General features: G+C 44.6%; 1 protein-coding gene across 1 annotated transcript in view; it reads left to right on the top strand.

Annotated features, from left to right (window-relative positions):
• The first annotated feature begins 12,889 nt into the window (after positions 1 to 12,889).
• ELOVL4 (ELOVL fatty acid elongase 4) overlaps positions 12,890 to 25,507 on the top strand; it is a 46,024-nt gene continuing 33,406 nt past the window's right edge. The window contains exon 1 of the mRNA XM_035109541.2: positions 12,890 to 13,197. Within this exon, the coding sequence (XP_034965432.1) occupies positions 13,107 to 13,197 (91 nt within the window). The 5' untranslated portion in view covers positions 12,890 to 13,106. The remainder of the gene's footprint in view (positions 13,198 to 25,507) is intronic.

Raw genomic sequence — 25,507 nt, 5'->3', positions numbered from 1 at the left:
CTTCCTTTGACACAGACATACACTTCTGTTGATGCAGCCTAGAATAGCATTCACTTTTTTTGCTGCTGCTGCATCAAATTGTTGATTCATGTTGAGCTTGGGATCTATTAAAATCCCTAGATCCTTTTCACATGTACTACTGACAAGCCAGGTGTCTCTCATCGTAAACTGCTGCAGCTGGTTATTCCTGCCTAAGTGTAGAACCTGACATTTGTCCCTATAAAAATTCATTTTATTAGTTTGGGCCCAGTTCTCCAATTTGTTAAGGGCATCTTGAATCCCCTACTCTGTCTTAGCTACCCCTCCCAGTTTAGAGTCATCTGCAAATTTAATGAGCACCCCCTCAATTCCTTCATTCAGGTCATTTATGAAGATGTTGAACAACAACGGTCCCAAGACAGCACTGTGGTGCCCCACCTTTCAGTTTTTACAGGATTATAAGGAACCATTAGTGAGCACTCTTTGGGTTCAGTCAGTCAACTGAAAGGTGGATTTGTAGCTGGTTATCTCATCCAGCCCACATTTTATCAGCTCCTCTGCAAGAATATTATGGGGCACTTTATCAAAAGCATTACTTAAATCAATATACACTACATCCACAACATTCCCCTAATCCACCAAGCTTGTAACTCTATCAAAAAGAAAAAAGAAATTAGATTTGTCTGACATGACTTGTTTTTGAGAAACCCATGCTAGGTCTTAGTAATCACAGCATCCTTTCCTAAGTGCTCAAAGACTATTTAATTATCTGTTCTAGGACCTTTCCTGGTATCACTGTCAAGCTCACCGGTTGGTAGTTACCTGGGTCTTCTCCCCCCCCCCATTTGAAAATAAGGACAATATCTGCCCACCTACAGTCTGCAGAGACCTCACCTGTTCTCCAGGAATTCTCATAGATAATAGACAGAGGCTCTGAGATTGCATCCACAAGCTCCTTTAGTACCCTTGGATGCAGCTCATCAAACCCTGGAGATCTGAATTCATTTAAAGTAGCTAAGTGTTGGACTTCCGGTCTGCCGCCATCAGCCGCCGGCGGGGTTTGTTTCGGTCTCCGAAACACCCACCGCTACTGAGGAGGGGTTGAGTCGCGTGGGCGCCGCGACCACCCGGAGAATCCTCAGATTGTGCGTTCTGAGGGCCGGATACCCAGCGGGCTCCAAAAAAGCCATGGAAACCGCCGGGAGAGCCCCCGTCGGAGCCTCCGAGAGCAGGCTGTACATGGCGGAGCCTTGGGACCATTGCTACCTCGGCAGCGGAAAGCTCCGAGCCGGAGACAGAGGAGTGGCAGATACCTTCTAATTAAGATTCGGACTGTGAGTAAGATAATATATTGTTTCTAAAAAAAGAAGAATTTGGACTTGGGAGGGGAATAAAAAACGGAGGTCGTTCCCCCCCCCCTACCCGGAAGGCTGTGACACAACTAACTTGCCTGCAGCCGATCGAAGAGAAGGGGTGCGGATCCCCCTGAAAAATGGAACTTGTATCCCCCCTTGGAAGGCAGAACTAAGGGGGGAAAACATATGTTTTGGACTGCATTGACAAATTTACCATTGTGATAAAGGGAAACCCCCCCCCCCGGAAACCGGGAGCAGGAACCTAAAGTCGCGACCAGCTGACAATACAAGGATTTATAAAGAGTAATCGTTGTGATTTTGTGATATCTTTTGGATTATATTCAAGTTGACTGATGGAACAAAGTGGAGAATTGGAAAAGTTTGAATTAAGAATTTGAACTATAAAGGACAAACATGGTTGGAAGTAAACAAAGGAACTAGCCTGGGCACTACAGCACCATCTCTGGCGGATCAAGTTACAATTCCCACAGGAATATAGAAGGACAAAGAAGGCTGCCAGCCAAAACAACCCTCTTAAAAATGGAGGAGGTCGAGCTGCAGTACATTCTAGACTTTATTAAAGAAATGACAGAGGAAGTACGTTATGGTAAAGGAAATATCCAGACTTTAAAAGAAGACCAGCAACAGACATACCCAAGAGAGACTCTAGAATTGGAAGAAGAAGAAATCATTGAACAACAGACAGAAAATAAGGAGCAACGGACTAAGAAATCAATGCAACCTGTGGGAGAGGAAGCATTGATCACCTACGTGATTTTGGATGCCAAGGACCAAGATGGACTCTGGGACCTGGTCCACCCAGTGAGAGAGGGTGGCCAGATCTCAGAAGGAAACAAACAAATTGAAGAGGGAGGAAAGAGTCTGGCCCTTGCCCCCCCCCCCAGTGAGAGTGAGGGGATGCAGGCCAGACAGAAGACTGGAAATAGGGGACAGTGGAAATAAAGATGAGGGTGGGAGGCTGGTGGAAGAATTAAAACAAGGGAAGGGGAAGAAGGAGGAATGGGGTGGTTTAGAATGGCTAAGAGTGGGGGTGGGTTGAAGAAGGAATATAAGGCAAATGAATGGATGGATTAAAAGGTTTGAAATTGGATAGTATGAAGACGCTGGCCGGGGAAAAGGGGAAACTGCTACCTGGGGAGGGAGGGGGTGGGATTTGAGGATTGGCTAAAAGAGTGGATAGAATCTGAATCAGGAAAAGATATATCTTTTTAGGGGGAAATTATAGGCTAAAGGAAATTATTAGAAATAGTTAAAAGCAATATAGTTTAAAATATAATAGAAATTATTGTGTGGGGTATAAATAGAAGTTGTGAAGTTTGACATGGAATTGACCTGGGAGGGGAGGGACGGGGAAGTCGGGGATAAGATATTGTTAAAGATATTATCTTTTTTCTTTTTCTTTTTTCTTTTTTTGTGCTTTTTCTTTTGTTTTTTCCTTTTTTAATTTTTTTCCAAGCTTTTGTAGCTTTGTGTTGTATTTTTTATTGTAAAAAACCTCAATAAATATAATTTTTTAAAAAATAAAGTAGCTAAGTGTTGCCTTACAACCTCTTTTCCTGTCATGGGCTGCAGCTTCCTCCTTGCATCATTTATTCTGTTTATCACCAGGTTGAACACTGCTTTCTTTTGGGGTGAAGTAGGTGTTGAGCAGTTCTGCCCTCTCTCTGTTACCAAGTAGCATTTCTCAATCTTCTCTATGCAGAGAACCTACCACTTGCTTGTATCTCCTCTTGCTTCGAACATAGCTGAAGAAATCTTTTCAAATTATTTTTAACCTCTCTTGCAAGCGTGAGGTCATTCTGAGCTTTGGTCCGCCCGCCCGACTTCTCCCTGCAACTGTGGCTACTTGTGTATACTCCTCCTTCTTGATTTCCCCCTTCTTCCACTTCTTATATCTCAGCTCATCTCCAAGCTCCTTATACAGCCACACCAGTTTCTTTAGATGCCTCCTACTTTTCATTCTTGTTGAAATTGCCTGCATTTGTGCCTTCAAAATTTTACCTTTAAGAAACTTCCATCCACCTTGGACTCCCTTCTGAGTATTTCCGACCATGGGATCTCACTCAGTACTTCTTTACTCTTTTTGAAATTTGCCTTCTTAAAGTCCAGAGTGCATGTCCAACTACACCCAACTTTCCCTTGCCACTGTACTGTATCATGAAGTCAGGAGGTCATGATCACTTCCTCCCAAGTTCCGCAGTACCTCCATTTCATCGATCAGTTACTCCCCGTTGGTGAGGACCAGGTCCAAGTTAGATGATCCTCTTGTTGCTCCTTCCACCTTCTGGGAAATGAAACTGTCATCAAGGCAATAGAGGAATTTGTTGAACCTTACCTTCTTGGCAGAGTTTGAGTCCCGATAGATATCAAGGGAGTTGAAGTCTCCCATGACTACTGTAGCTCTCCTTTTTGAATGCTTGGTAATCTGCTCTAGGAAGGCATCATCCAAGTCTTCAGTCTGGCTTGCTGGTTAATAGCAGACCTGCACAGTAAGGTCACTGTTATTTCTTTCTCCTACAATTTGTATCCACATATTCTCATTTTACCTTCTGTGCTCCAGGTAATGGATCTCTTTACAAGTGTACACATCCTTTACGTATACTCCTGCTCCCCCCTTCCTGTTTGGTCTGTTCCTTTTGAACAGGTTATACCCCTCAATTTCTACATTCCAGTCTTGAGTCTTATCTCACCAGATTTCAATAATGCCTATTAGGTCATCTTTGCCATCCTGTGTTAAGAGCTCCAATTGGTCCTGTACGTGGGTTTCCCTTAAGCATCAGGTTACCTTCTTGAGAAAATTGTATGGTTCTGAATGACTCATCTTCCTGCCCCCGGACAGATATGAAGCATGACTTCAGCCATATTAACACCTTTTAGCCCTTGACCTATTCCTTAACCTTGTCAAGAATAATGTATAATTATTGGAAGCACTCTGTCAACAGGACTAGATAAGAATCCTTCAAGGCCTACATTTTAAGGCCCCTCCTTTGAAGTTGCTGCTCTGCTATTCTCTTCCTGTTTCAATGCCATTAAAGCCAGGATGTCTATGTTCATGCCACACATTCTTATTTATTATTGGTTATTATTTTCCCGATTTATATACCGCCTTTTATCGCCCAGGGTGGTGTACATTAACAACAGAGCATAATAGTAAAACATAACACAAAGCCTAATGATAGACAGCATAATGATAAAAGAATCATAATAACAGTCCCCTGCCCACACACATATTTAACAGGCTATAGATTATTTAATAGCCAAATGCAAGGGTAAAGAGGAATGTTTTTGCCTGGCGCCTAAAAACATATAGGCGAGCCTCTCTGAAGAGAGCATTCCACAGACCTCTCGGAGAGAGGGGTACAGAGAGCTTGCCTTGCATGACAAGCACAGGGTCCAGGTCAGCCCGTATAAAGTATTGAGGTCCTGAGCCATGTAAGGCCTTATAGGTCAACACTAGCACTTTGAATTGGGCCCAAAACCTAATTGGCAGCCAGTGCAATTGGGCCAGGATTGGTATTATATGCTCAATATATGTCTTGTTCTGGTGAGCAATCTGGCCATTGAATTTTACACCAGCTGAAATTTCTGAGTATGTTCAGAGGCAACCCCACGCATGACGCATTGCAATAATCCAACCTAGAGGTCACCAAAGCTTAGCCCCATGTTCATACATGTGGGTCACAGGGATTCTACCCCCCCCCCAATAGCATTGCTGCTTCTATTGCAGAGCTACACTGTCTCTCTCAAGTGCAGTTTTGAGGGTTTCGTAGATGACATGCTAGGAATGAAATCGCCTTGTTTGTGGTGTTTATGATGAAGCACTTCAACACTGCCAAATTTTTCATTTATATTGGCTCAAGAGAAGGCCCTACCCAGTGACACTGCATCACTACATGTTACAGAAATTACAGGGACAGATTTGAAAATAAATGCTGTCCATAGCAAGCAGGCAGAGAACATGTAGCAGCAGGGTCAACTGAACACAAGAAATGTATCGCCCACATCATTTGCAGATAAAACCAGGCCTACCAAGCCCTGCACAGGCTGTGGAGATTTGCATCAACACTTGCATTGCTAATTCAAGGAAAAATTATGGCCATCTTGAGCAAGTATACCATTTAAAATCCACTAGGAACTGCAATAGATCCTGACTGTATGGTGGTGAAGTCCAGAAGTTGTAACAGTTTCAGCATGCCTATGGATTCTGCAATTTTTCCAGATGTACTCATAAACGGCTATAAGTGCAAAATGAAAATGGATTCTGGTTCTGGATTATCAATAAACAATAAAGATGCCTTTCATCACATTTTCTCTTGGGATCAGTTGCCAGAGTTGAGGCCAACAAGTATACTTTATGATTACAATGAGAAGGTGGTTGATCCTGCTAGAAGCTGTGATGTGAATGTGCTGTATGGCTCTTTCAAAGGGAAGCTTCCACTCAACATTGCAAAGGGACAGTGTGAGAGCCTCTGGGAAGGAACTGAATCACACCACTAGGAATCAGTGTCCAAGGAATTCATGGCACCACTGCAGTCCAAATACAGAGAGTTGTCAACAGATTTCCCAGTGTTTTCTCTGAGGAACTGGGAGCTTACAACGGGGAGTCAGTGTCATTCCATCTGGATCCAATTGCACTAATTCACATGAAGCCCAGAAACTTGTATTTTGCCTTGCAAGGAAAAAATTGAGGAAGATCTTGAGCATCTCATCAAACAATAAATCTTTGAACCAGTTACACACACCCAGTAGGCTGCACCAATAGTGCCACTATTAAGCCTAATATTAAGGTGAGACTTTTAGAGATTGCAAGTGCACTGGGAATAAGCCACTTACACAGTATCCATAAACCTATGCATGCTGTGCTGGAGTCTTTTGCTCAGTTTTTATGACAATACACTTGTTCATATAATAATAATAATTCTTTATTATTTATACCCCACCCATCTGGCTGGGTCTCCCCAGCCACTCTGGGCGGCTTCCAACAAAAGATTAACAATACAATGAAACATCGAACATTAAAAATTTCCCTAAACAGGGATGCCTTCAGATGTCTTCTAAAAGTCAGATAGTTGTTTATTTCCTTGACATCTGATGGAAAGGCGTTCCACAGGGTGTGTGCCACTACTGAGAAGGGCCTCTGTAGCCTCTGGTTCCCTGTAGCCTCACTTCTCGCAGTGAGGGAACTGCCAGAAGGCCCTCGGAGCTGGACTTCAGTGTCTAGGCTGAATGATGGGGATGGAGATGCTCCTTCAGGTATACTGGGCCAAGGCCGTTTAGGGCTTTAAAGGTCAGCACCAACACTTTGAATTGTGCTCGGAAATGTACTGGGAGCCATTGCAGGTCTTTCAGGACTGGTGTTACGAGGTCTTGGCAGCCACTCCCAGTCACCAGTCTAGCTGCCGCTTCAAAGGTAGCCCCACGTAGAGCGCATTGCAGTAGTCCAAGCAGGAGATAACTAGAGCATGCACCACACTGGCAAGGCAGTCCATGGGCAGGTAGGGTCTCAGCCTGTGTACCAGATGGAGCTGGTAGACAGCTGCCCTGGACACAGAATTGGCCTGTGCCTCCATGGACTGCTGTAACTCCAAGGCTACGCACCTGGTCCTTCGGGGGCACAGTTACCCCATTCAGGACCAGGGAGTCCGCCACACCTGCTCCCTGTCCCCCAAAAGCAGTACTTCTGTCTTGTCAGGATTCAACTTCAATCTGTTAGCCGCCTTCCATCCATTAACCGTCTCCAGACACTCACACAGGACCTTCACTGCCTTCACCGGTTCTGATTTAAAAGAGAGGTAGACCTGGGTATCATCCACATACTGATGAACACCCGGGCCAAACCCCCTGATGATCTACAAGTCTACAAGTCAGGAAGAACAATTTCTAAGGCTGATGCCCTGAGCTATCTGCCATTATGGAAACCAGATTGTGATGTGCTACCTCCAATGGGAGTTGTTTTGATGTTGGAAGCCCTTCCACGTGCACCTCTGCAACTTGATCAAGCTGCAGTAGTAACTTCTTCAGATCTTCTAGTACTGTCTTTCTGTGGGTGGTGTGGGTGGCCAGTTGCAAAACTGTCTGATGAATTAAAGTTATTCACTAGCCACCAACATGAGATGTCTGCTCATAAAGGATGTATTTTATGGATAGACCATGTTGTTATCCTAGAATGTGATTGTCAAACCATCTTGCCCACACTTTGTGCAGCACATGCATGAATCGTATGTATGAAAGGATTGGATAAAAGCTATGTCTGATGGCCTGGAATTGACTCTAACTTTGTAAAGATTGTCAATGAGTGCAGCACATGCCAGGCTAATTGGCATAACCTACCAATGTTCTCATGTTCCCATGAGAAGTAATCAAGATGCCTCGGTCAAGACAATATTGATTTTGCAAGACCATTTCAAGGGAATAACTTCTTGATTGTAGTGACCTCCTTCTCACAAAGGCTTAAAGGGTTCTTAGTCCCATCTCAAGCATCTGCTGCAACCATCACAACCTTGCAACAATTATTTGCAACACATGGATTGCCAGATGCTATAGTCTCTGATAATGGGTCTGTGTTCATATCAATGGAGGTCAGTAAATTTGTGGACAACCTTATCCAAGCTGTCGCCATTGCACCTCATTATCCTCAAGCAAATGGCCAAGTTCAATGGATGGTGCAGACAACTGTGAAGTGGATTGTTGGAGGATACTGGTCAGCAAGACTTCCCAGGTTCCTCATTGTGTTACATGTCACCCCATGTTGGACAACAGGAGTCAGCCCTGCTGAATTACTAATGGGGCAACATCTCAAGACTTGTCTTGACTGTCTCCATCCAGACTTAGCTAAGGACTTACAATAATGTACTCTTGATGCTATTGTGCCCTGTTTAGGGAAGCTTTTAATGTTTAATGTTTGATAAATTATTGTATTTTAATATTTCTGTTGGAAGCCGCCCAGAGTGGCTGGGAAAACCGAGCCAGATGGGCGGGGAATAAATAATAAATTATTATTATTATTATTATTATTATTATTATTATTATTATTATTTACACCATAAGAGTGGGGGGGGTTTGCTAGGAACTATGGATCTGGACGCAGGTGGGTTTCTGCAACTATCATTGATCTCACTGGGCCAATAAAGTCCAGAGTACAGATGGACTGGTGTGGCATCACCATGTTTATCAGTTGAGAAGGCATTCTTCTCCATGGATGGAATGTATCTTCCTACTCTTCAGGGTTGGGAATGGCATCATTTCCTCCACCCACTTTTCCCTCTGGCCCTAACTGCCACTGGCATTCACCCCCACCCCACCCAGAGGTTGACCATAAGAGAATGTGGCCGGCCCATGGCTTGAAAAAGTTTCCTCATCCCTACTCTAGAGTGGAGAAGTAATAGAGGAGAAAAGGAGGCTGCTCTTTGGCACGGGCACTTTAGCAGAGGAGTGAGCAGGGACAGTGTGTGCCTGCTTACTCCCTTTGCACAGCATTGCTTGCCCCACCCAGAGGAAGACAGGAGGGGACTGACTGAGCAGGGGGTTCGCCGCAGCAGCAAGGGACAAGTTACCACTCCTCTGCCAGAAAGAGAGACTGAGAGCTGGCAAGCAAATAGAGGTTGCTACAGGGGGCAGTGCCACCTCTTCTTCCTTGCCCCTCTGTGTCATATCTCTCTCTCTCTCTCCCCCCCCCTTCCCCCCCTCTCTGGGTCCCAGTGCAGTGCCCAACACTGCTCACTGCTTGCCCTATGCACACCTGCCCAAAGGCAGAGAGCAGGTGACAATCAAGCAAAGATGTCTATCCCTTGCTGCCACTTGATTGTAGCAGGTGAGTGAGAAAGAGTGGCACTTGTGGCACCTCCCTGATATGATGGGCAGCAGGCGAAGAAGAGGTGGTTCTGCCAGTGTGGGATAGTTTTGGGGGCACTGGCTTTCAGCTGGTGGGTTGAGACTTCCTACAGAGTCACGGCCTGAACTACGATGAGTCACAACAGCAGTGCTACCAGCATACAAATATATGGTAAGGGGGGGGGATTGATCCCTAAATGTATGTTTGGGTCGAAGGTAGATCCTGGGTCTGAAAAGACTTCTGGGTTAGAATGTTGGACTAGGCCCCAGGAAGCTCAGGTTCAGATCCTTGCTCAGCCATGAAGTGGGGACCTCATTGATTCATAAATTTATTTGTTTGTTTCATAGAATTTATATACTGCTTGATTGTAAAAAAGAAGAAGAGGAGGAAGCTCAGTGGGCTACAAAAATAATTAATAAAATTATCAGTAAAAACAATTTTAAATTTTCAGCAAAAAACCTTATAAACGTATCAGCATTCTAGATTATCTGGGTAGGCCTGTCTAAAGAGGGGGGGAAATTAGCTGGCGCCTTAAAAAAAAAAGTACAGCTTGATATCAATAGGCAGGGAATTCTGAAGTGTAGATGCCATCACACTAAAAGATTTCTTACAGATTTGGGGATGATATTATGTGGCACTTCTTGTAGTGCTACTTTCCATAGAATGAAGCGGTTAAGAGGGCATATATGGGGATAAGGTGATCTCGCAGGTAAACTGGTCCCAAGTCCTTAAGAGCTTTGTATACCAATAGTAACACCTTAAGCATGGCCCAGTCGCAGATTAGCAGCCAGCGCAGGTGTTATATGCTGACAAGGCCTTGCTCCTGTCAGTGATCATGCTGCAGTATTCTTCACTAACTGCAGTTTGCGGCTCAAGCACAAGGGAAGCCCCACACACAGTGAATTACAGTAACCCAGTCTTGAAATAACCAATTCAGGAAATCCTGTGGCCAAGTTTTCCCAGTTCAGGAATGGTCATAGCTGTCGTCCCAAAAGCTTCTGGCCACTGAGGCTACCTGAGACTCCTGTGGCAGAGCTGAATGCAGAAACACCCCAAGCTGTGAACAAGCTCCTTTGGGGGAGTCCAGGGTAGGGAGTTGACCCATTTCTTGGATATGGGAACTGCCTACCCACAATGCCTGGCAGCTCAGCTTGTTTTTCTTCATCCATTGCCCCACTGCATCCAGGCACTGACCTAGGGACTGTATGGCCTCACCTGATAATTACATCAAGGAGAAATAGAGCGGGGTGTCTTTTGCAATCTGGCGGCACCTTCCCCCCAAGCCAACCAGTGACCTTTCCCAATGGCTTCATGTTCATATTAAATAGCCATGGAGATAAAATCATGTCCTGTAGCCAGGGCTGAGCTGCCCATGAGGCGGCGGCAGCTTCCAGAGACATCTCACAATTGGTACACTCTGTGGGATCTCGCTGGAACCCACCATTGCCGTCGCAGCTTTGTGGGCACTGCATCCCAGTGGCAGCAGGGGGGGTGGGTCGCAGCTTCCCATTTTGCCTCAGGTGACAAAACGCAACACATTGCCTCTGCCTGCGACACCAGGGGGCTGAAAAGCACTCTCCCGATGCTACTTTCTGGACACAGTCCCAAATGTGGGATTGGAACCACTGTAGTACAGTGCCCCCAATTCCCATTTCCTTGGAGCTAGTCCAGGAAGACGCCATGGTCGATGGATAGTATCAAATGCCAATAAGAGATCAAGATTACCGGAAGAAATATCAACAACCTCAGATAGGTATGCAGATGACATAACCTTGATGGCAGAAAGCGAGGAGGAATTAAAGAACCTTTTAATGAGAGTGAAAGAGGAGAGCGCAAAATATGGTCTGAAGCTCAACATCAAAAAACCCAAGATCATGGCCACTGGTCCCATCACCTCCTGGCAAATAGAAGGGGAAGAAATGGAGGCAGTGAGAGATTTTACTTTCTTGGGCTCCTTGATCACTGCAGATGGTGACAGCAGTCACGAAATTAAAAGACGCCTGCTTCTTGGGAGAAAAGCAATGACAAACCTAGACAGCATCTTAAAAAGCAGAGACATCACCTTGCCGACAAAGGTCCGTATAGTGAGAGCTGGACCATAAAGAAGGCTGATCGCCGAAGAATTGATGCTTTTGAATTATGGTGCTGGAGGAGACTCTTGAGAGTCCCATGGACTGCTAGAAGATCAAACCTATCCATTCTTAAGGAAATCAGCCCTGAGTGCTCCCTGGAAGGACAGATCGTGAAGCTGAGGCTCCAATACTTTGGCCACCTCATGAGAAGAGAAGAATCCTTGGAAAAGACCCTGATGTTGGGAAAGATTGAGGGCACTAGGAGAAGGGGACGACAGAGGACAAGGTGGTTGGACAGTGTTCTCGAAGCTACGAACATGAGTTTGACCAAACTGCGGGAGGCAGTGCAAGACAGGAGTGCCTGGTGTGCTCTGGTCCATGGGGTCACGAAGAGTCGGACACGACTAAACGACTAAACAACAACAACAAGAGATCAAGAAGCAGTAGCAGCAAGGTCTCACTCTTCCTGTTCCACTCTCCTCAAAGGCCATCCATCAGGGTGACCAAGCCCGACTCAGTCCCATGGCCAAGCCTGAACCCAAATTGGAATGGGTCAAACTAATCTGTGTCACAGACTGATAGTCTAAGGGGTCCAGAGTTGGATTATTTGGGAAATGTTGCACCACACCCTCAGGCAATGAAGTGTTTAACTACACTGTGGACCCAACCATGTCAGCCTACCTCTGCTAGATTTAATAAGCCACGAAATGTGGCCCTCATCTGATAATTATGTTATGGAGAAATAGAGGGCATGTGGCTAAATGTCTAGAGGGCATGTGGCTAAATGCCGCCAGCACCCTGCCCACAGCAGCGGATTGCGCAAGCAGAACCGGATCCCGCTACACATTCTCAACAGTGGCACTCGCTACTTCAGCTGGAGCTGCCTGCCAGAAGTGCAGAATCAAGATCACTCTGAAGTCAAAAGACCCCCCCCCCAAAAAAAAGCTCCTTATTTTCTTCTACCAGTAGTTTTAAACGTTTGTTTCTACATTTAGTCGCTTCGAGTTGCTTTTGTGAAAAAGGCAACAAATTCCCATTGAGGTCTCTGGGCGCAACCTAGGATGTCACAGGGCTGTTGTGAGGATTCAACATGCGGACCAAGGGCGGGAGGAGGGTGCATACCACTCTGAGTGCCTTAGTGGAAAGGAATATAAATCAATAGGCAAAGGAGTAGGGGGCGCGCGCACACACACCCCGTCTCTTTTGGGGTGTGTGGGGGTTACACCGCCTGAAGGGTCCCCCAGTGCCAGCGCTCCTCCGTGGCAGCTGGTCAAGACATGGGAACCGGGGAAACCCAACCCAGCTCCGCGTTTCAGACACCCACCCACGCCAGGCGCTGCAATGGGAACCTTATGCGTCTAGCCTTATGCACTGGGATCGAGCGAAGAGACCAAGGAATCCCGACCCCGACCCCGCCGTGATCAATAAAGCAGGTGCTTCAGCTCTGAGCGCCACCTTCCCCCCCCCCGGGTCTGTGCGCGTGCGCCTGGACGGGCGCTTTGTGCGCTGCCCCCGGGAAAGGCGACGGCCACGTGACGCAAGCCGAGCTAAGCGCTCCGCTCCATCCCAAGGTGCCTCAGCCTCGGCGCCTGTTCTTCTGCCTTTTCCCTCCCTCCCTGGCCCCGGGCACGGGAGTCGTCTGAAGCGAGGCGGGGCCTGCAGATAGATACCCAGAGACAGAGATTTAAATTTCATTCTCAGCAAGAACAGCAGCATTAGCGGCAGCAGCAGCAGCAGCCCCGGCGCACAGCAACAGACGCGCGCGCGCCCCGACCAGTCCCGCCGGCTTCCCTGCCGCCGCCGCCGCTGCTCGCTCGCTTGCCCTGCCTGCCTGCCAGCCAGCCAGCCATGGGCCACTCCGCCGCCGGGGAGCCGGGCCTCATCGCCAACGTGGTGAACGACACCTTGGAGTTCTACCGCTGGACCTGGACCATCCGAGGTAACCGAGCCCGTATGCGCGCCCGCCCGCCGGCCGACCAAGCGACGCGCTGCCAAGCCTTTGTTAAGCTCCCCGCAGCCTCCTTCTCCGCAGCCGCGCTCCCTGCAGGCCCCTTATCCCAGGCCAAGTTGCATCCTCTTAGCGCGCCTGGCTGGGCACAAGGCACCTGCCGCCGCCTCTTCCTCCTCCTCTGCCCTCCCTTGCTGCTCCCGCCGCCGCTGGCGCCTCAGCTCCATCCCCGTCTCCCTCCATCCCCTTCCCTCGCCCAGGCCGCAAAGAGACGCCCAGGCAGCAGCCCACACCCGCGCCCCGTCTCCAATTCCTCGCCTGCTGTCACTGTCACACAGCGGTCAAAATGGCTCCGTTGCTTCTCGGAAAGCAGGTCTGGGAAGGAAGGTTGCGACGCGGATCTGGATATGGCTTTAGATGGGGCCTGTTTTAAGCGCTCTCTCCCCCACCCCACCCCCAGCAGCCAATAGCTCTGAGAGTGGATGTTTTCGGTTTGGTCTTTCTTCTTCTTCTTCTTCTTCTTCTTCTTCTTCTTCTTCTTCTTCTTCTTCTTCTTCTTCTTCTTCTTCTTCTTCTTCTTCTTCTTCTTCTTCTTTTCACTTCACCGTCATTCCCTAGGGGGACCGCCACCTAGAAGTGCAGGCGGAGGCTCTGTTTAAGTTTGCTGCATAAGGTTTTCTTCCAGCACTGCAGCTCCCACGCAGCTGCCTGAATATTGGGTACATATACATATACATATACATATACTGTACATATTTAATATAAAAAGATTCCCCACCCCATTGTGACTGATTCCAAATCCTTTGTCGAGACTTGGCTTTGATGGTAACCATGTTAATTGCTGGTCAGTGTGTCCCATCACTGCATAGCAGTGCTTTCCGAGCTAACTGGGAACGTGCCAATCACGTTGCTGCTCTTGGGCCCAGGCCCACAACGAGAAATGGAGATGTTTGCAAAGTGTCTCTCTCCCCACCACCACCTCCCATTGTTACAGGATTCGGTTTGGGAACATGTGGAGGACACACTGGGAAAACAGCCCTGGGGCCATTTGCCATCATGATACATTAGATATTAGGCTTAAGACAGATTCCATTTTGGTAAGATAGAGTGGTTTGCATTGTAATCTGAACTTTATAGCAGAGTTTGATCAGATGGCTATGTGTGATTTATTTAGGCCTGGTCTCTCATTTCATTTTATAAGGTGTAGACTCTCCCCCCCCCCAGTTTTCTAGATGAGATGTTATTGCAGAATTGATGCTGGATAGCTACAACTGGAATTTGGAACAAGGCCAAAGAGCCAGGAAAGTACTGTGCAATCCTGTGCACGTTTGCTTAAAAGTCAGTCCCACTTAGGTCAGTGAGATTTACTCCCAGGTAAATGGGCATAGGATTGCAGTCTTCGAGTTGCTTCACATATGCAGTGGCAAGGATATTGGTCAGTATTTGTCAGTATTTGTACAGTACATACAATTCTGACTTATGAAGGGCATACCTGAACAGCACACTAAGCAATATTTTAATACATACTCATTAAAGGGCAAAGATGCACTTAATGAATGTGTATGACTGCATTTATCTTAAAGAAGGCAGGACTGTCTTTTATGTACACGTTTTACTCTTATGTATCACTTCTGCACAGCTGTAAAAATGGTCAGGTACTTATTGAATGGCAAGATGGCTCTACAATGAACCTATGATGGATTTCACTGCTATGGAATCCATGTGGGCTTGGTTATAGATCCCAGTAACTCATTATTGCATGAGCTGCCTCCATTCCTATTCCCATCCCTTTCTGCCATCTGTCGGATTGTAAATTAATCTTACATTTTCAGTTGAGACAGCACATTCTTGCCTGATCTGCATTATTGCACTTTATCTCCTGATCTCACTTTCAGACATACTTCAAATATATTAACCAACATCTGCATTTCCCCAAAATGTAAAAGTTCAAGTAAAATGCTGTAGCTGTATGTTTTCAATGAGCCATTTTCATTCCTACAGTGCTTTTATATGATTCTCATTTAACATAAGAGCAAACTGCTGTGCTAGTCATCTATAAGAAACTTTTACAGACAAGGTTTTAATAGCAAAGTGCTTTTATGGTCCTTATTAATAACTACTTTGCCTCTGAATTGCTAGAGTTTACATTGCACAAATCAGCAACATCCAAAATACCAGATCTTATGGAAGAAGGTAGACTATTAGTGTAGAAGAATTTGGCAGCAAACCAAAATGCTACTGTATGATATGGACTCACTCTGCTGACTTCCTCTCTTTGAGGGAATACTAATTATCATTTAGATTGCTGAGAAGATAGTGCCTAACTTGTCTTGCTTAGTCAACTGTTTGAGATTGCCATACATAGGTGTCAATTGTATGGCATAATTTGAGATGCCTCTGTGACAAAAAAACCCCACCCCAGTTAAAAATGTTAAAGTAGGACATTTTAGTTTATTCATTTTTTGGCTCTTTGGAGAACCATGAGATTGTGGAGACATGGTGTAGCTGTGGGTGAGGAACTATATGAGATTTCAGCTGCTTTCCTAAACATACTGGCCTCCAAATCCGTGAAAATTACCTGTACTTGTAAGCAAGCTCTTAGAGTGTGCTCTTGCAGCCCTTATAGGTGTATGCAGTTTTTTAGAATCAAAATAATATTTGTATCCTGATGGTATCATGATGTCACAGTACTGTAGGAGGAGTCCTCCAAGCCCTGCAGCTGCATCTCTCCATTCATTTAATTGGTTCTTGAAGAAGCCACACCCCAACGCTGTTTGAAAGAAATGCGGTTCTGTAGCAGCACTGCTAAGGCAGATTGATTTCTCTTCCACCAAATAAAATTATTACAGTGCAATGTGCTGGATCATTTGGTTATACAGCACCAACGTTTTTAAATTTTTAACAGTACAGCTATTTATTTACTACACGGGTGGGTAGCTTGTGCCCCTCCAGATGTTTTTGGACATCAGTTCCCATCTATTGGCCATGCTGCTAGGACTGATGGGAGTTGGAGTCCCAACATCTGGGTGGCTAATGGCCCCCCCATCCTTAAAGGCTGAAGACAACATTGATCTGAGGGCTTCCAGCATGCATTTAACTACCACCCAGTGTTAACTGTTGCCTTCCTTTTCCAAAGCTTTATTTTAGAACAAAGATGGAGCAAATTTTGGCTCAGTTGATAGGGCATGAGATTCTTAATATCAGGGTCAAGCGTTCAAGCCCCACAATGGGCAACGGATTCCTGCATTGCAGGGGGTTGGACTAGATAACCCTTGTAGTCCCTTCCAACTCTACAATTCTGTGATATGTTTATATGATATAACTCTATGTAACCTCTGTGTCACTGTCTATGCTATTGAGAGAGTCAGGAAAGCTTGAGGTGTTAGATGATGCTTTCAATGGGATGGGCACTTCTTTGCTCTTGCTCTTCCATATTTTCCTGGCCACATTCTCATGCTTGTTGTAATATTTCCTGAATACTAATCCCTGATGCATGCAAATACTGGTGTTTGTTGTTTCAAAAATGTGGGTTTGTCTATCAGATTGTAGAGCTTGATAATAGCAGTGATGCTACTCAACAGATGAATCAGATGAATCTGTTGCTCCTCAGCATCATTTCTCAATCCACATCATCTTGAAATTATACCATGCTGTGGCCTTGCCCAACAGTCATATTGTAAAGGCTTTTGCCATGTGTTAATATTGCTCAATGAATAAGACATTTCACCATGCTGGAAACATCACTACACAGCAACATTGCACAAGGAATGAAGAAATTTTTTTTTCTCAGACACCTACACAGTTTCCCTTCATTGTTCTCAGCATTCCCATATTTCTAAAATCAGATTCCTGAATATTTTTTATTGTTCTTTTGCAACTCTAATTAGGTCCCTCAAGGCCAACTCATGCAACTGTATCACTCACACAATGTGATAATTTTTTGGAAGTTACTTTCTGGAAGAGATTTCATAAATCACAGAGTATAGCATGAATTTCTGTCACAAGTTGAGTGCTCAGAAATTGCATCATGGAAAAGCGGAATGTGAATTAGCTGCTTTAATGTTCAAAGATTTTTCACTGTGTTTCTAATTTCTTGCTTTGTATAAGTTGAGAACCTGCAGGATGTAAGAGATAAGGAAGAATGTTGGGTGAAAATGTGTGTGTGTGTTTATAAATTAGAAATTGAGCAGCTATTGCTTGACTAGGAGGTTAATATAAATCTGAAGTCTTCTGAAAGATTATTAGTAATACCAGATATATACTAAATTATTATCATCAATGTTATACAGCATCTTTATGGCTTTAGTTCCATGTGATCACTTTATTTTAAAAAAGGCAGTAGTCCTGAAAAGGCAGATTTCTGACCAGCAGTTCTGAATAAGTGGTAAAAATGACCCAATATATTCAATGAACATAGCTATAGAGTGTGTGCACCCAATTATTAAGCAATATGAAAAGTTGTGCTGGAAGTAAATATTGTATAAGAATTCTCGGCCATTATTCCAGCTAAGGAGAAATAGCTTTGCGCAACATCAGATGCTACTGCGGAGGATCCCTCGACCCTCAGAAGCAGATTTGGGCATGTGTGTGAAGGGTTGCCAAGTAAAGAGAATACCTCATGTTTACGGAATACAAATAAATCCCTTTTATAGTTTCAGTTCACCAAGGGGATTGTTCTGGTCTCTGTGATAATCTGATCTATTCCAGATAGAAAGATAAACTGGGATGCTTGCAAAACTGGCAGGTTCCCCAGAATTGCTATGCAAACTTAGGTTGTATGTACCTCTTGTTCCTACATTTCAAGTTTAACACCTGAATTGCACCATCAGTAGGGTGGGGAGATCCTGTTTTATGACAGAACAATGAACTGAACTCAACAGCACAATCCTATACATCAGGCTTCCCCAACCTGGTACCCTCCAGATGTTTTAGATACAACCCCCATTAGCCCCAGCCTTGATAGCCATCAGTTACGGATGAAAGAAGTTGTAGTCCACAATATTTGGAGGTCACCAGGCTTAGGAAGGCAGCTATACTGAATACCTGCACATGTTCACTCAGAATAAGTCTGCTGAGTTTATTGGGTCTTATGCCCAAGCAAGTTGGTATAGAACTGTACCTGCCTCTTTGTTCTCTGCCACCACTATATTGTTTTTGACTGAGCATTCATTGGGTACGATGGGTAAATCAGAGTTCTTATTTCCACAACACATTGTCTCATAGTCTCATTTATTGTGGTAATTTGTGGGGTTAAAATATAGGTTTGGATCCCAACTCAGTTGTGCTTTCGCATAGAGCCATTGAAATCACTGAGGCTGAAGTTTCACCACAAGTATCAAGTCACATTGATTTTGATGGGCTTACTCTAAGCATGACTTAACCTAGATAGGTCCAACCCATGATATTTAATATTACAGCCAGTAGAGCAATGGAATAGCTGTGCATTTTGACTCCAATGTAACTTTGTTCCATGTTCCTTCTAGTTTTGCAGGGACGTTCTCTCAGGAGGCTAATGGCTATATGAGCAGAACAAAAGGAACTGTTTTGTTCTTCAGCATTTTACTTAAATCAAAGAGGAGAAATCTGTGGCCTTGCAGGTATTATTGGACGCCAGCTCTCATCAGTCCTGGCCAGCATAGCCAGTGATCAGGGATAATGGGACCTAAAGCCCAACAGCATTTTGAGGGCCACAGGTTCCCCACCCATCATTTTCAGCAATTGCTGCAGAGGCAGTATTCATACATCCCTTTAGTTTGATCCCTGTGCATTTCAGTATGCTTCCTATCTTACAGTGCTGGGATAGGAATGGGGTGGAGAGATGTTTCTTATCAGAAACTCAGTGCACACTTCATAGGAGTGCAGGTTTGCAGGTGATCAAAGAAGTATTATTCAGTTACTGTATATATTTCCCCAGGAAATCATATGTATGCATCTCAGATACTAATCCTGCGATACAGTTCATTGTGCTTTGCAATTTCCTTGCCCTGTGGCAATACATTTTCACACGTGATCTAGCCTAGAGAGTGTGCTGACAGAAGAAATAGTGACCGCCCTTTCCCCTGTTCATAGAAGTTATTAATGATGGTGCAACATAGAACGCTATGAAACAAATTCTGGTGGTGTTACACTACACAAAATGATCCATTAGACTGCAAGTTTATTGGGCCTTTTTACGCAGAAGTGAGTCCCTTACTGATCACTGGAGTTTACTTTTAAGTAAGTGTGCATAGGATCCTGTTCTTTTACTTGCCAGAGGCATTTTGAGGTGCTTCAGACCTAACTATAAACTCCCCCCCCCTTGTGATTACCAAAGTTGTATCTAAGACTGAGTGGGCAGGCAGCTTGCTTTGATCCTAAGCAAATTTTAACCATACAGATAACAAGGAACAACAAATAACATTCCCCGCATAGCAGTTTCAAGTAAGATTGGGAAGAGTAATCCAGACCCCTGATTTGAATGAGGCAAATGTGTCCCTCTGCCCAGCTTTGCCTGATTTCATTGGCCTGGACCACCAGTCTAGCTGCTGAGCACTCCAGTGCACCTGCCCCAATGGGCAAACACTATATCGCCACCACACAAAGGGGTGGAGAGGAGACAGAGCTGCTGCAATCACATGATGTTAGCAGGTTGGCTCAGGTTGCGGTGGATTCTGTGCCGTGCCAGCTCTGCCTTCTCCCCACCTCCCAAACATGCTATTTCAGGGGTATCCACTTGTTACTGCCACAGAGAATGGCCTGTTCTGGGCCGCCGCCGCCGCCATGAACTTCTGAGTGCAGTGAGACTACCAAGAGACCACCCTCTGCTGATCTGATCCTAGGGAGTCTGTAGGGAAGGATATTTGAGGACTAGGTCAGTTAGGGTTTTAAATGCCAGTATAAGCACCTTGAATTGGGGCCCAGAAACAAGTTGGCAGTCATGGTGGGTATGTTCTTATGTATATGACAAGTTAAAGCCTCATTCTTATAACATCAACCCTATTTTAATACAGAAGGCTTATATATTTTGCATTATCATAGAATCATAGTGTTTGAAGGGACCCCAAGTGGCATGTTGTCCAACCCCCTGCAATGCAGGAATCCTAACTAAAGTGTCCACATTCTATATATTTTGTGGGCTGTTTGGCTACAGCATTACCTGTGGATAAAGAAATAGCTCGATCTGTGGAAATTACCTTTGCCTAGCAATCAAATGGTCACAATTAGATTTTTAAGCACATGGCAGGAGGTATGTGGGTGTTTCTAATGCCACCCTTGGCTAGATATTATGATGGTAGTTGACTTGGAGTTCCTTCTGTGTAGCATTTCTATTGAAATGCATGGAAGCTTCAGAAGGGCAGAAACTATTAATGTAACAATGCCTAGGACACCAGTAGGTTTTGTGCAATTGCTCTTTTCTATAACTCGCCATCATTTCAAGTAGATTGTATCCTTACTTGGCTTCCATAGTCTAGCAAGGATAGTGTTTTGATAATAAGGCTCCTCCATATATGGATCATCTTTGCAAGAGTAACACTAAACAGTGGAAATTCCAAATCAACACCCCATTGTGTCTATATTTAGTGGAACACAGGGGAAGGAATGTAGCTCAGTGCTAGAGCATCAGCTTTGCATATGGAACATCCCAAGGGAGAGGTCCCTCTACAAAGTCCTGGAGAGCCGCTGTCCATCAGTTTCAGCAGTTCTGAGCTAGACGAACCAAGGGTAGAGCAGATGGACCAAGTATAGGGCAGCTTGCTATTGTCCTACTAAGGAACAAATGGCAATCAACAAGCACCAGTCAAGAAGCTTGCTGAGTGGTCATTGGACAAGTCACAATCTCTTAGCCTTGCTTTTGGTTATTGTGAACTTGAAATATGATTTCCCTTTTGGGTTATCTGAGCTTTTTGGAAGAGAAATGCAATACAAATATGGTGAATGAACAAATCAGAGGTACCCACTAGTCATATTTGGTAAAGGTGATGCTCATATGTATCAGCATGCAGCTGATTGCTGCTGTAAACAAGGAAAGGTATCTGAGTGATTTCATAGACTCTTAGAGTTGAAAGGGGCCCAAGGGTCATCTAGGCCAACCCCATGCAATGCAGGAATCTCAGCTAAAGCATCCATGACAGATGGCCATCCAACTTCTGCTTAAAAACCTCCAAGGAAGGCGAGTCCACCACCTCTTGTGGGAGTCTGTTCCACTGCCGAAGAGCTCTTATTGTCAGAAAGTTTTTCTGAATGTTGGTTGGAATCTCCTTTCTTGTAACTTGAAGCCATTGCCTCGAGTCCTACCCTCAAGAGCAGGCAAAAACAAGCATGCTACCTCTTCCATGTGACAGCCCTTAATATATTTGAAGATTTGATTGATTGATTGATTGATTGATTGATTGATGTAGTTTAAACCTTAGGACTGTAACACACATGTTTGTGATATAGCATGTGATTTTGTGTGTTTGACAATTCGCTACTGCCTTTCATCTCAGTGACAGACATATGCTGTGTTGTGTTTTTCTTGTGTTTTGAGAAGCATAGCTTGGCAAAATTTCTAGGATTTAATCTACAGCATGTATTGTTGAATTAATCAGTTCAACAGAGATGTTGTTCCACAGAACAGGGTCAGCCACACTGCGTTGCATTTTTCCAGATGTTTGCCTTAGTTGTTTATAATGATTTAGTTGTCTTTTAATTGATGGTGATGCTTTTGTTCTACTGTTTATTATTATTATTATTATTATTATTATTATTATTATTATTATTATTATTGTCATTATCTTGTAATGCCATATGTGAATTGGATTCTTGAGTTTTGCTGATTTGTTTTGTTATTGTATTTTGGATTGACAGTGGTCTCTAAACTGCCTTAAATTCAGTGATGTAGAAAGGTGGTGGTATACAAATTGAAAATGAAATGCAGGGAGAACCGCCCCCCTTCAAGTTACTCTGCCTGCAAAAATCCTAATCTGACCATTGCTACAGTTGTGTGGTCAAGTAGACAGCATGTATATTATGACTGAAGGAACTGAAGGAAAAGAAAATACAGAAGGTCCTCCCCGCTAGCCTATGTAAGGAAGTCATAATGCTTGCAGTTGTTCAGAGGTGCTATTGCTACAGGAGTCCAAGTTAATGACACAGGCATCTCTTAATGACACTAGTATCTCTTAAATGCCACAAAATTTATTTTTAGCTTAAATTGTCTTAAGTAAGCTAAATCTAGATTCCTTAATATAATAAAGGGCAGTAATCAACTAAGTCCTACCCAGAGTAGACTTATTGACATCAATGAACCTAAGTTAATCATGCCCATTCACTTCAACGGGTTTACTCACAGGAGGACTAGTGTTGAATACCACCCAATAATTTCTCCTGCATAGAAGTCGTTGCTTTTATTCCCTCTTCAAGTCCCTTTCTGGTTTTAGGAGATAGCGGGGCAAGGGATGGTGACAAATCAACTGGCCCACCCCCTCACCTCTTCCTCTGCTTGTGACCTGTCCTGCAGCCCCACCTCCGCCTTTGACTACACGGAACCTTCCCCCCCCACCCTATCTCCTGTCTCACAGCTGGCACCAAACCCCATAAATCACCAGCCCCTGTCCTGGGTCCACCCCCAGCTCCTCTGCCTCTGTCACACACTTATCAGAGTCCTGCCAGTCCTTGACAATTTATATTTAATTGCTTATGGAATAAATATTATTTTTATTTTCAGCTAGAACTAATATGCTTTCCCTATATTATCATTTGCATTTCCATTATTGCCATTACTATCAGGTATTCCTGAAATTATGCATTTTGAGTTTTAGTGGGGGGGGGGTGTTTTGTTTTTGCTAATTCTGCAGTGGTAGAAGTATGGAGGGGGAAGTATCCATAGCAATAGTATCAATTTTTCTATTGTTTTCAATAGAGTGTTTGGAGACAGTGCCTTAAATTGCAGCAGCAGTTTTCAATCTCCTGGTGTGTCAAACTTAAGTAAGGTATTGCTGAAACTGCATTTGTAGGAATTCTGCATTCAGTAGTTACAATATCCAGGTTTGTGGTGGCATCAGAAGCCATGCGGCTGGAATTTTCCTCCAATTGGCCTCAAGTTCTTTAAGGCAAAGTTTTTCCGGATATGTCACTACAATTAAAGGGCAGGTTTCTGGATTCAACTTTCTGACTACATCTGTGGTGGTGTGTGCCAGCAGGTTTCATTTTGACTGTGTTTGCTCAGGATTTAGTTGGAAACACATTTTGGTTGTTGTGGTTGTTGTTCCAATACAATTGTTAATTTAGTACATTAACGCTAGGAAGCTGTTGATTTTGCCAATGACTGGTTTTTTTGAATGTTCGTTGTGCTCCACTTGGAGCAGGCTTGTTTTCACTAGTCATAGCTAAGATTAACCACCGTTTATGGTATGAATGACACACTACTGTACAATAGAAGCAGAAGCTTCCAGTCTCTTTGCTGTTGTGCCAGAGAAGGAATGGGGAGTAACATAGTGTGAGATGGAAGGAACACCAGGCTCACTCCCTAATGCCAAACCAAAAGTGTGTGTACACACATGTGCAGAGACATATACATACATATGCCAGATGAAGATAATCTTGAATGCACCTGCAGAAGGGGGTGGATGGAAGCTAGAAATGGATTGATCACCACACTTATTTCCCATCCATGCCAGTTTTGAATATGTTCATTTATAGGTCTGTTTTGTCCCGCTTCCACATTAATCTGCAACTTTGTTTTTAAAGCTTGGCACAGAAATTGGTAATTTAAATACATACGGTATATTGGAACACATTTTCTAACAAACTATGCCATTCTAAATGTATTTTCTCTCACTTTACACCAGGACTTCCCAAACCTGGGTTGTTGTTGGACTACAACTTCCATCATCCCTAGCTAGCAGGACCAGTGGTGAGGGATGATGGGAATTGTAGTCCAAAAAAGAGTTGGAAACCAAAGTTTGGGAAACCCTGGTGTATACATTATGAAACATATTGCATATTAAAATACATATTTTGGGATTTCCTTGAGTTGAGAAGTGCAAAATCTGAAGGATAATGTCAGGGTGGGTGTCAGAAGCAAGTCAGCAATAACTCACAAGGTGTCAGTGAAGTTAATTTTTTATTCAAAGAAACAAAACAGCTCAGGCCTAGTGAGCACAACAACTCTTCCCAGAAGGTCTTATCCCAATGAGGCAGTTGTGAGGACAGAAGGTTTCCACCTTCCCACAGCAATCTAAGGCTCCTGTTCCCCTGGGTCCTTCCCAAGCAATCTGAGACTCTGACTCCTTGTCAGTCTCTGCTTTGCTCTCTTCATACCTTTGTGAGTTCTGGGAAACCAGGGGGAGGGAAACTAGCCACAGCGGGAGGCGGAGACCCCCTGGATTCTTCAGCAGCCTGCCTAATCTTTGCTTCTTGGGTCCACTTCTCCAGCCTCCACTTCTGCCTCTGATTCTGGACTGCTCTGTGCCACAGGCTCTTCCTGCTCACTAAACCTTGCTGAGAAACCTCGTTTCTCTTCAGCTTCCAACACCCCCTCCTCCCAGTCTGCTCCCTCTTCTCCCTCTGACCACTCATTGTTGTCCTACCACCACTCCCTGGGCTCTGAGCCTTCTCCCCTTGGGGGTTCCCCAGCTGGTACCTCCTATCGCTCCTCTGCATCCAGCCAGATAACTTTATTCCAATCTGCACATTAACCCAGGAGGTGCAGATCAAATGTTGTTGTTGTTTAGTCGTTTAGTCATGTCTGACTCTTCGTGACCCCATGGACCAGAGTACGCCAGGCACTCCTGTCCTCCACTGCCCCCCGCAGTTTGGTCAAACTCATGTTCGTAGCTTCGAGAACACTATGCCATGCAGGGCCACCCAAGATGGACAGGTCATAGTGAAGAGTTTTGACTAAACGTGATCCACCTGGAGAAGGAACTGGCAAGCCACTCCAGTATCCCTGCCAAGAAAACTCCATGGACAAAGACAAAGACAACAGGCAGATCAAATAATCACTTTGAAATGCAGACCAAACAAAATTCCTGAGCATTCCTAGCAGAATATGACCTTCCTGCTCTCCTCAGCAGCTTCCTGTGCTCTCTTTCTTAGAGAAGGCCCTTTTGCCCAATTTTTTCACAAGCTTCCCTTTTCCTTCAGCCCCACCCCGCCACCACCACAGCCCACTCCATTTAGCACAGTCCCCAGTCCTCATGGTGACTGTTTAGATTAAACTCCCTGTCCTTTAGATACCAGAAACTGGAAAAGGAAAAGAAACTGAATACCGTAAGTTTAAAAGTTATTTTCAGTAAATATGTTTGCTGGAATTGTAGTACTAAAATTGACATTCTGGTAG

The sequence above is a fragment of the Zootoca vivipara genome, chromosome 3 (assembly GCF_963506605.1).
Source record: "Zootoca vivipara chromosome 3, rZooViv1.1, whole genome shotgun sequence".
NCBI classification, from domain to species: Eukaryota; Metazoa; Chordata; class Lepidosauria; order Squamata; family Lacertidae; genus Zootoca; species Zootoca vivipara.
Note: the sequence above shows the minus strand (reverse complement) of the source record. Positions and strands in the feature narration are given on the sequence as shown.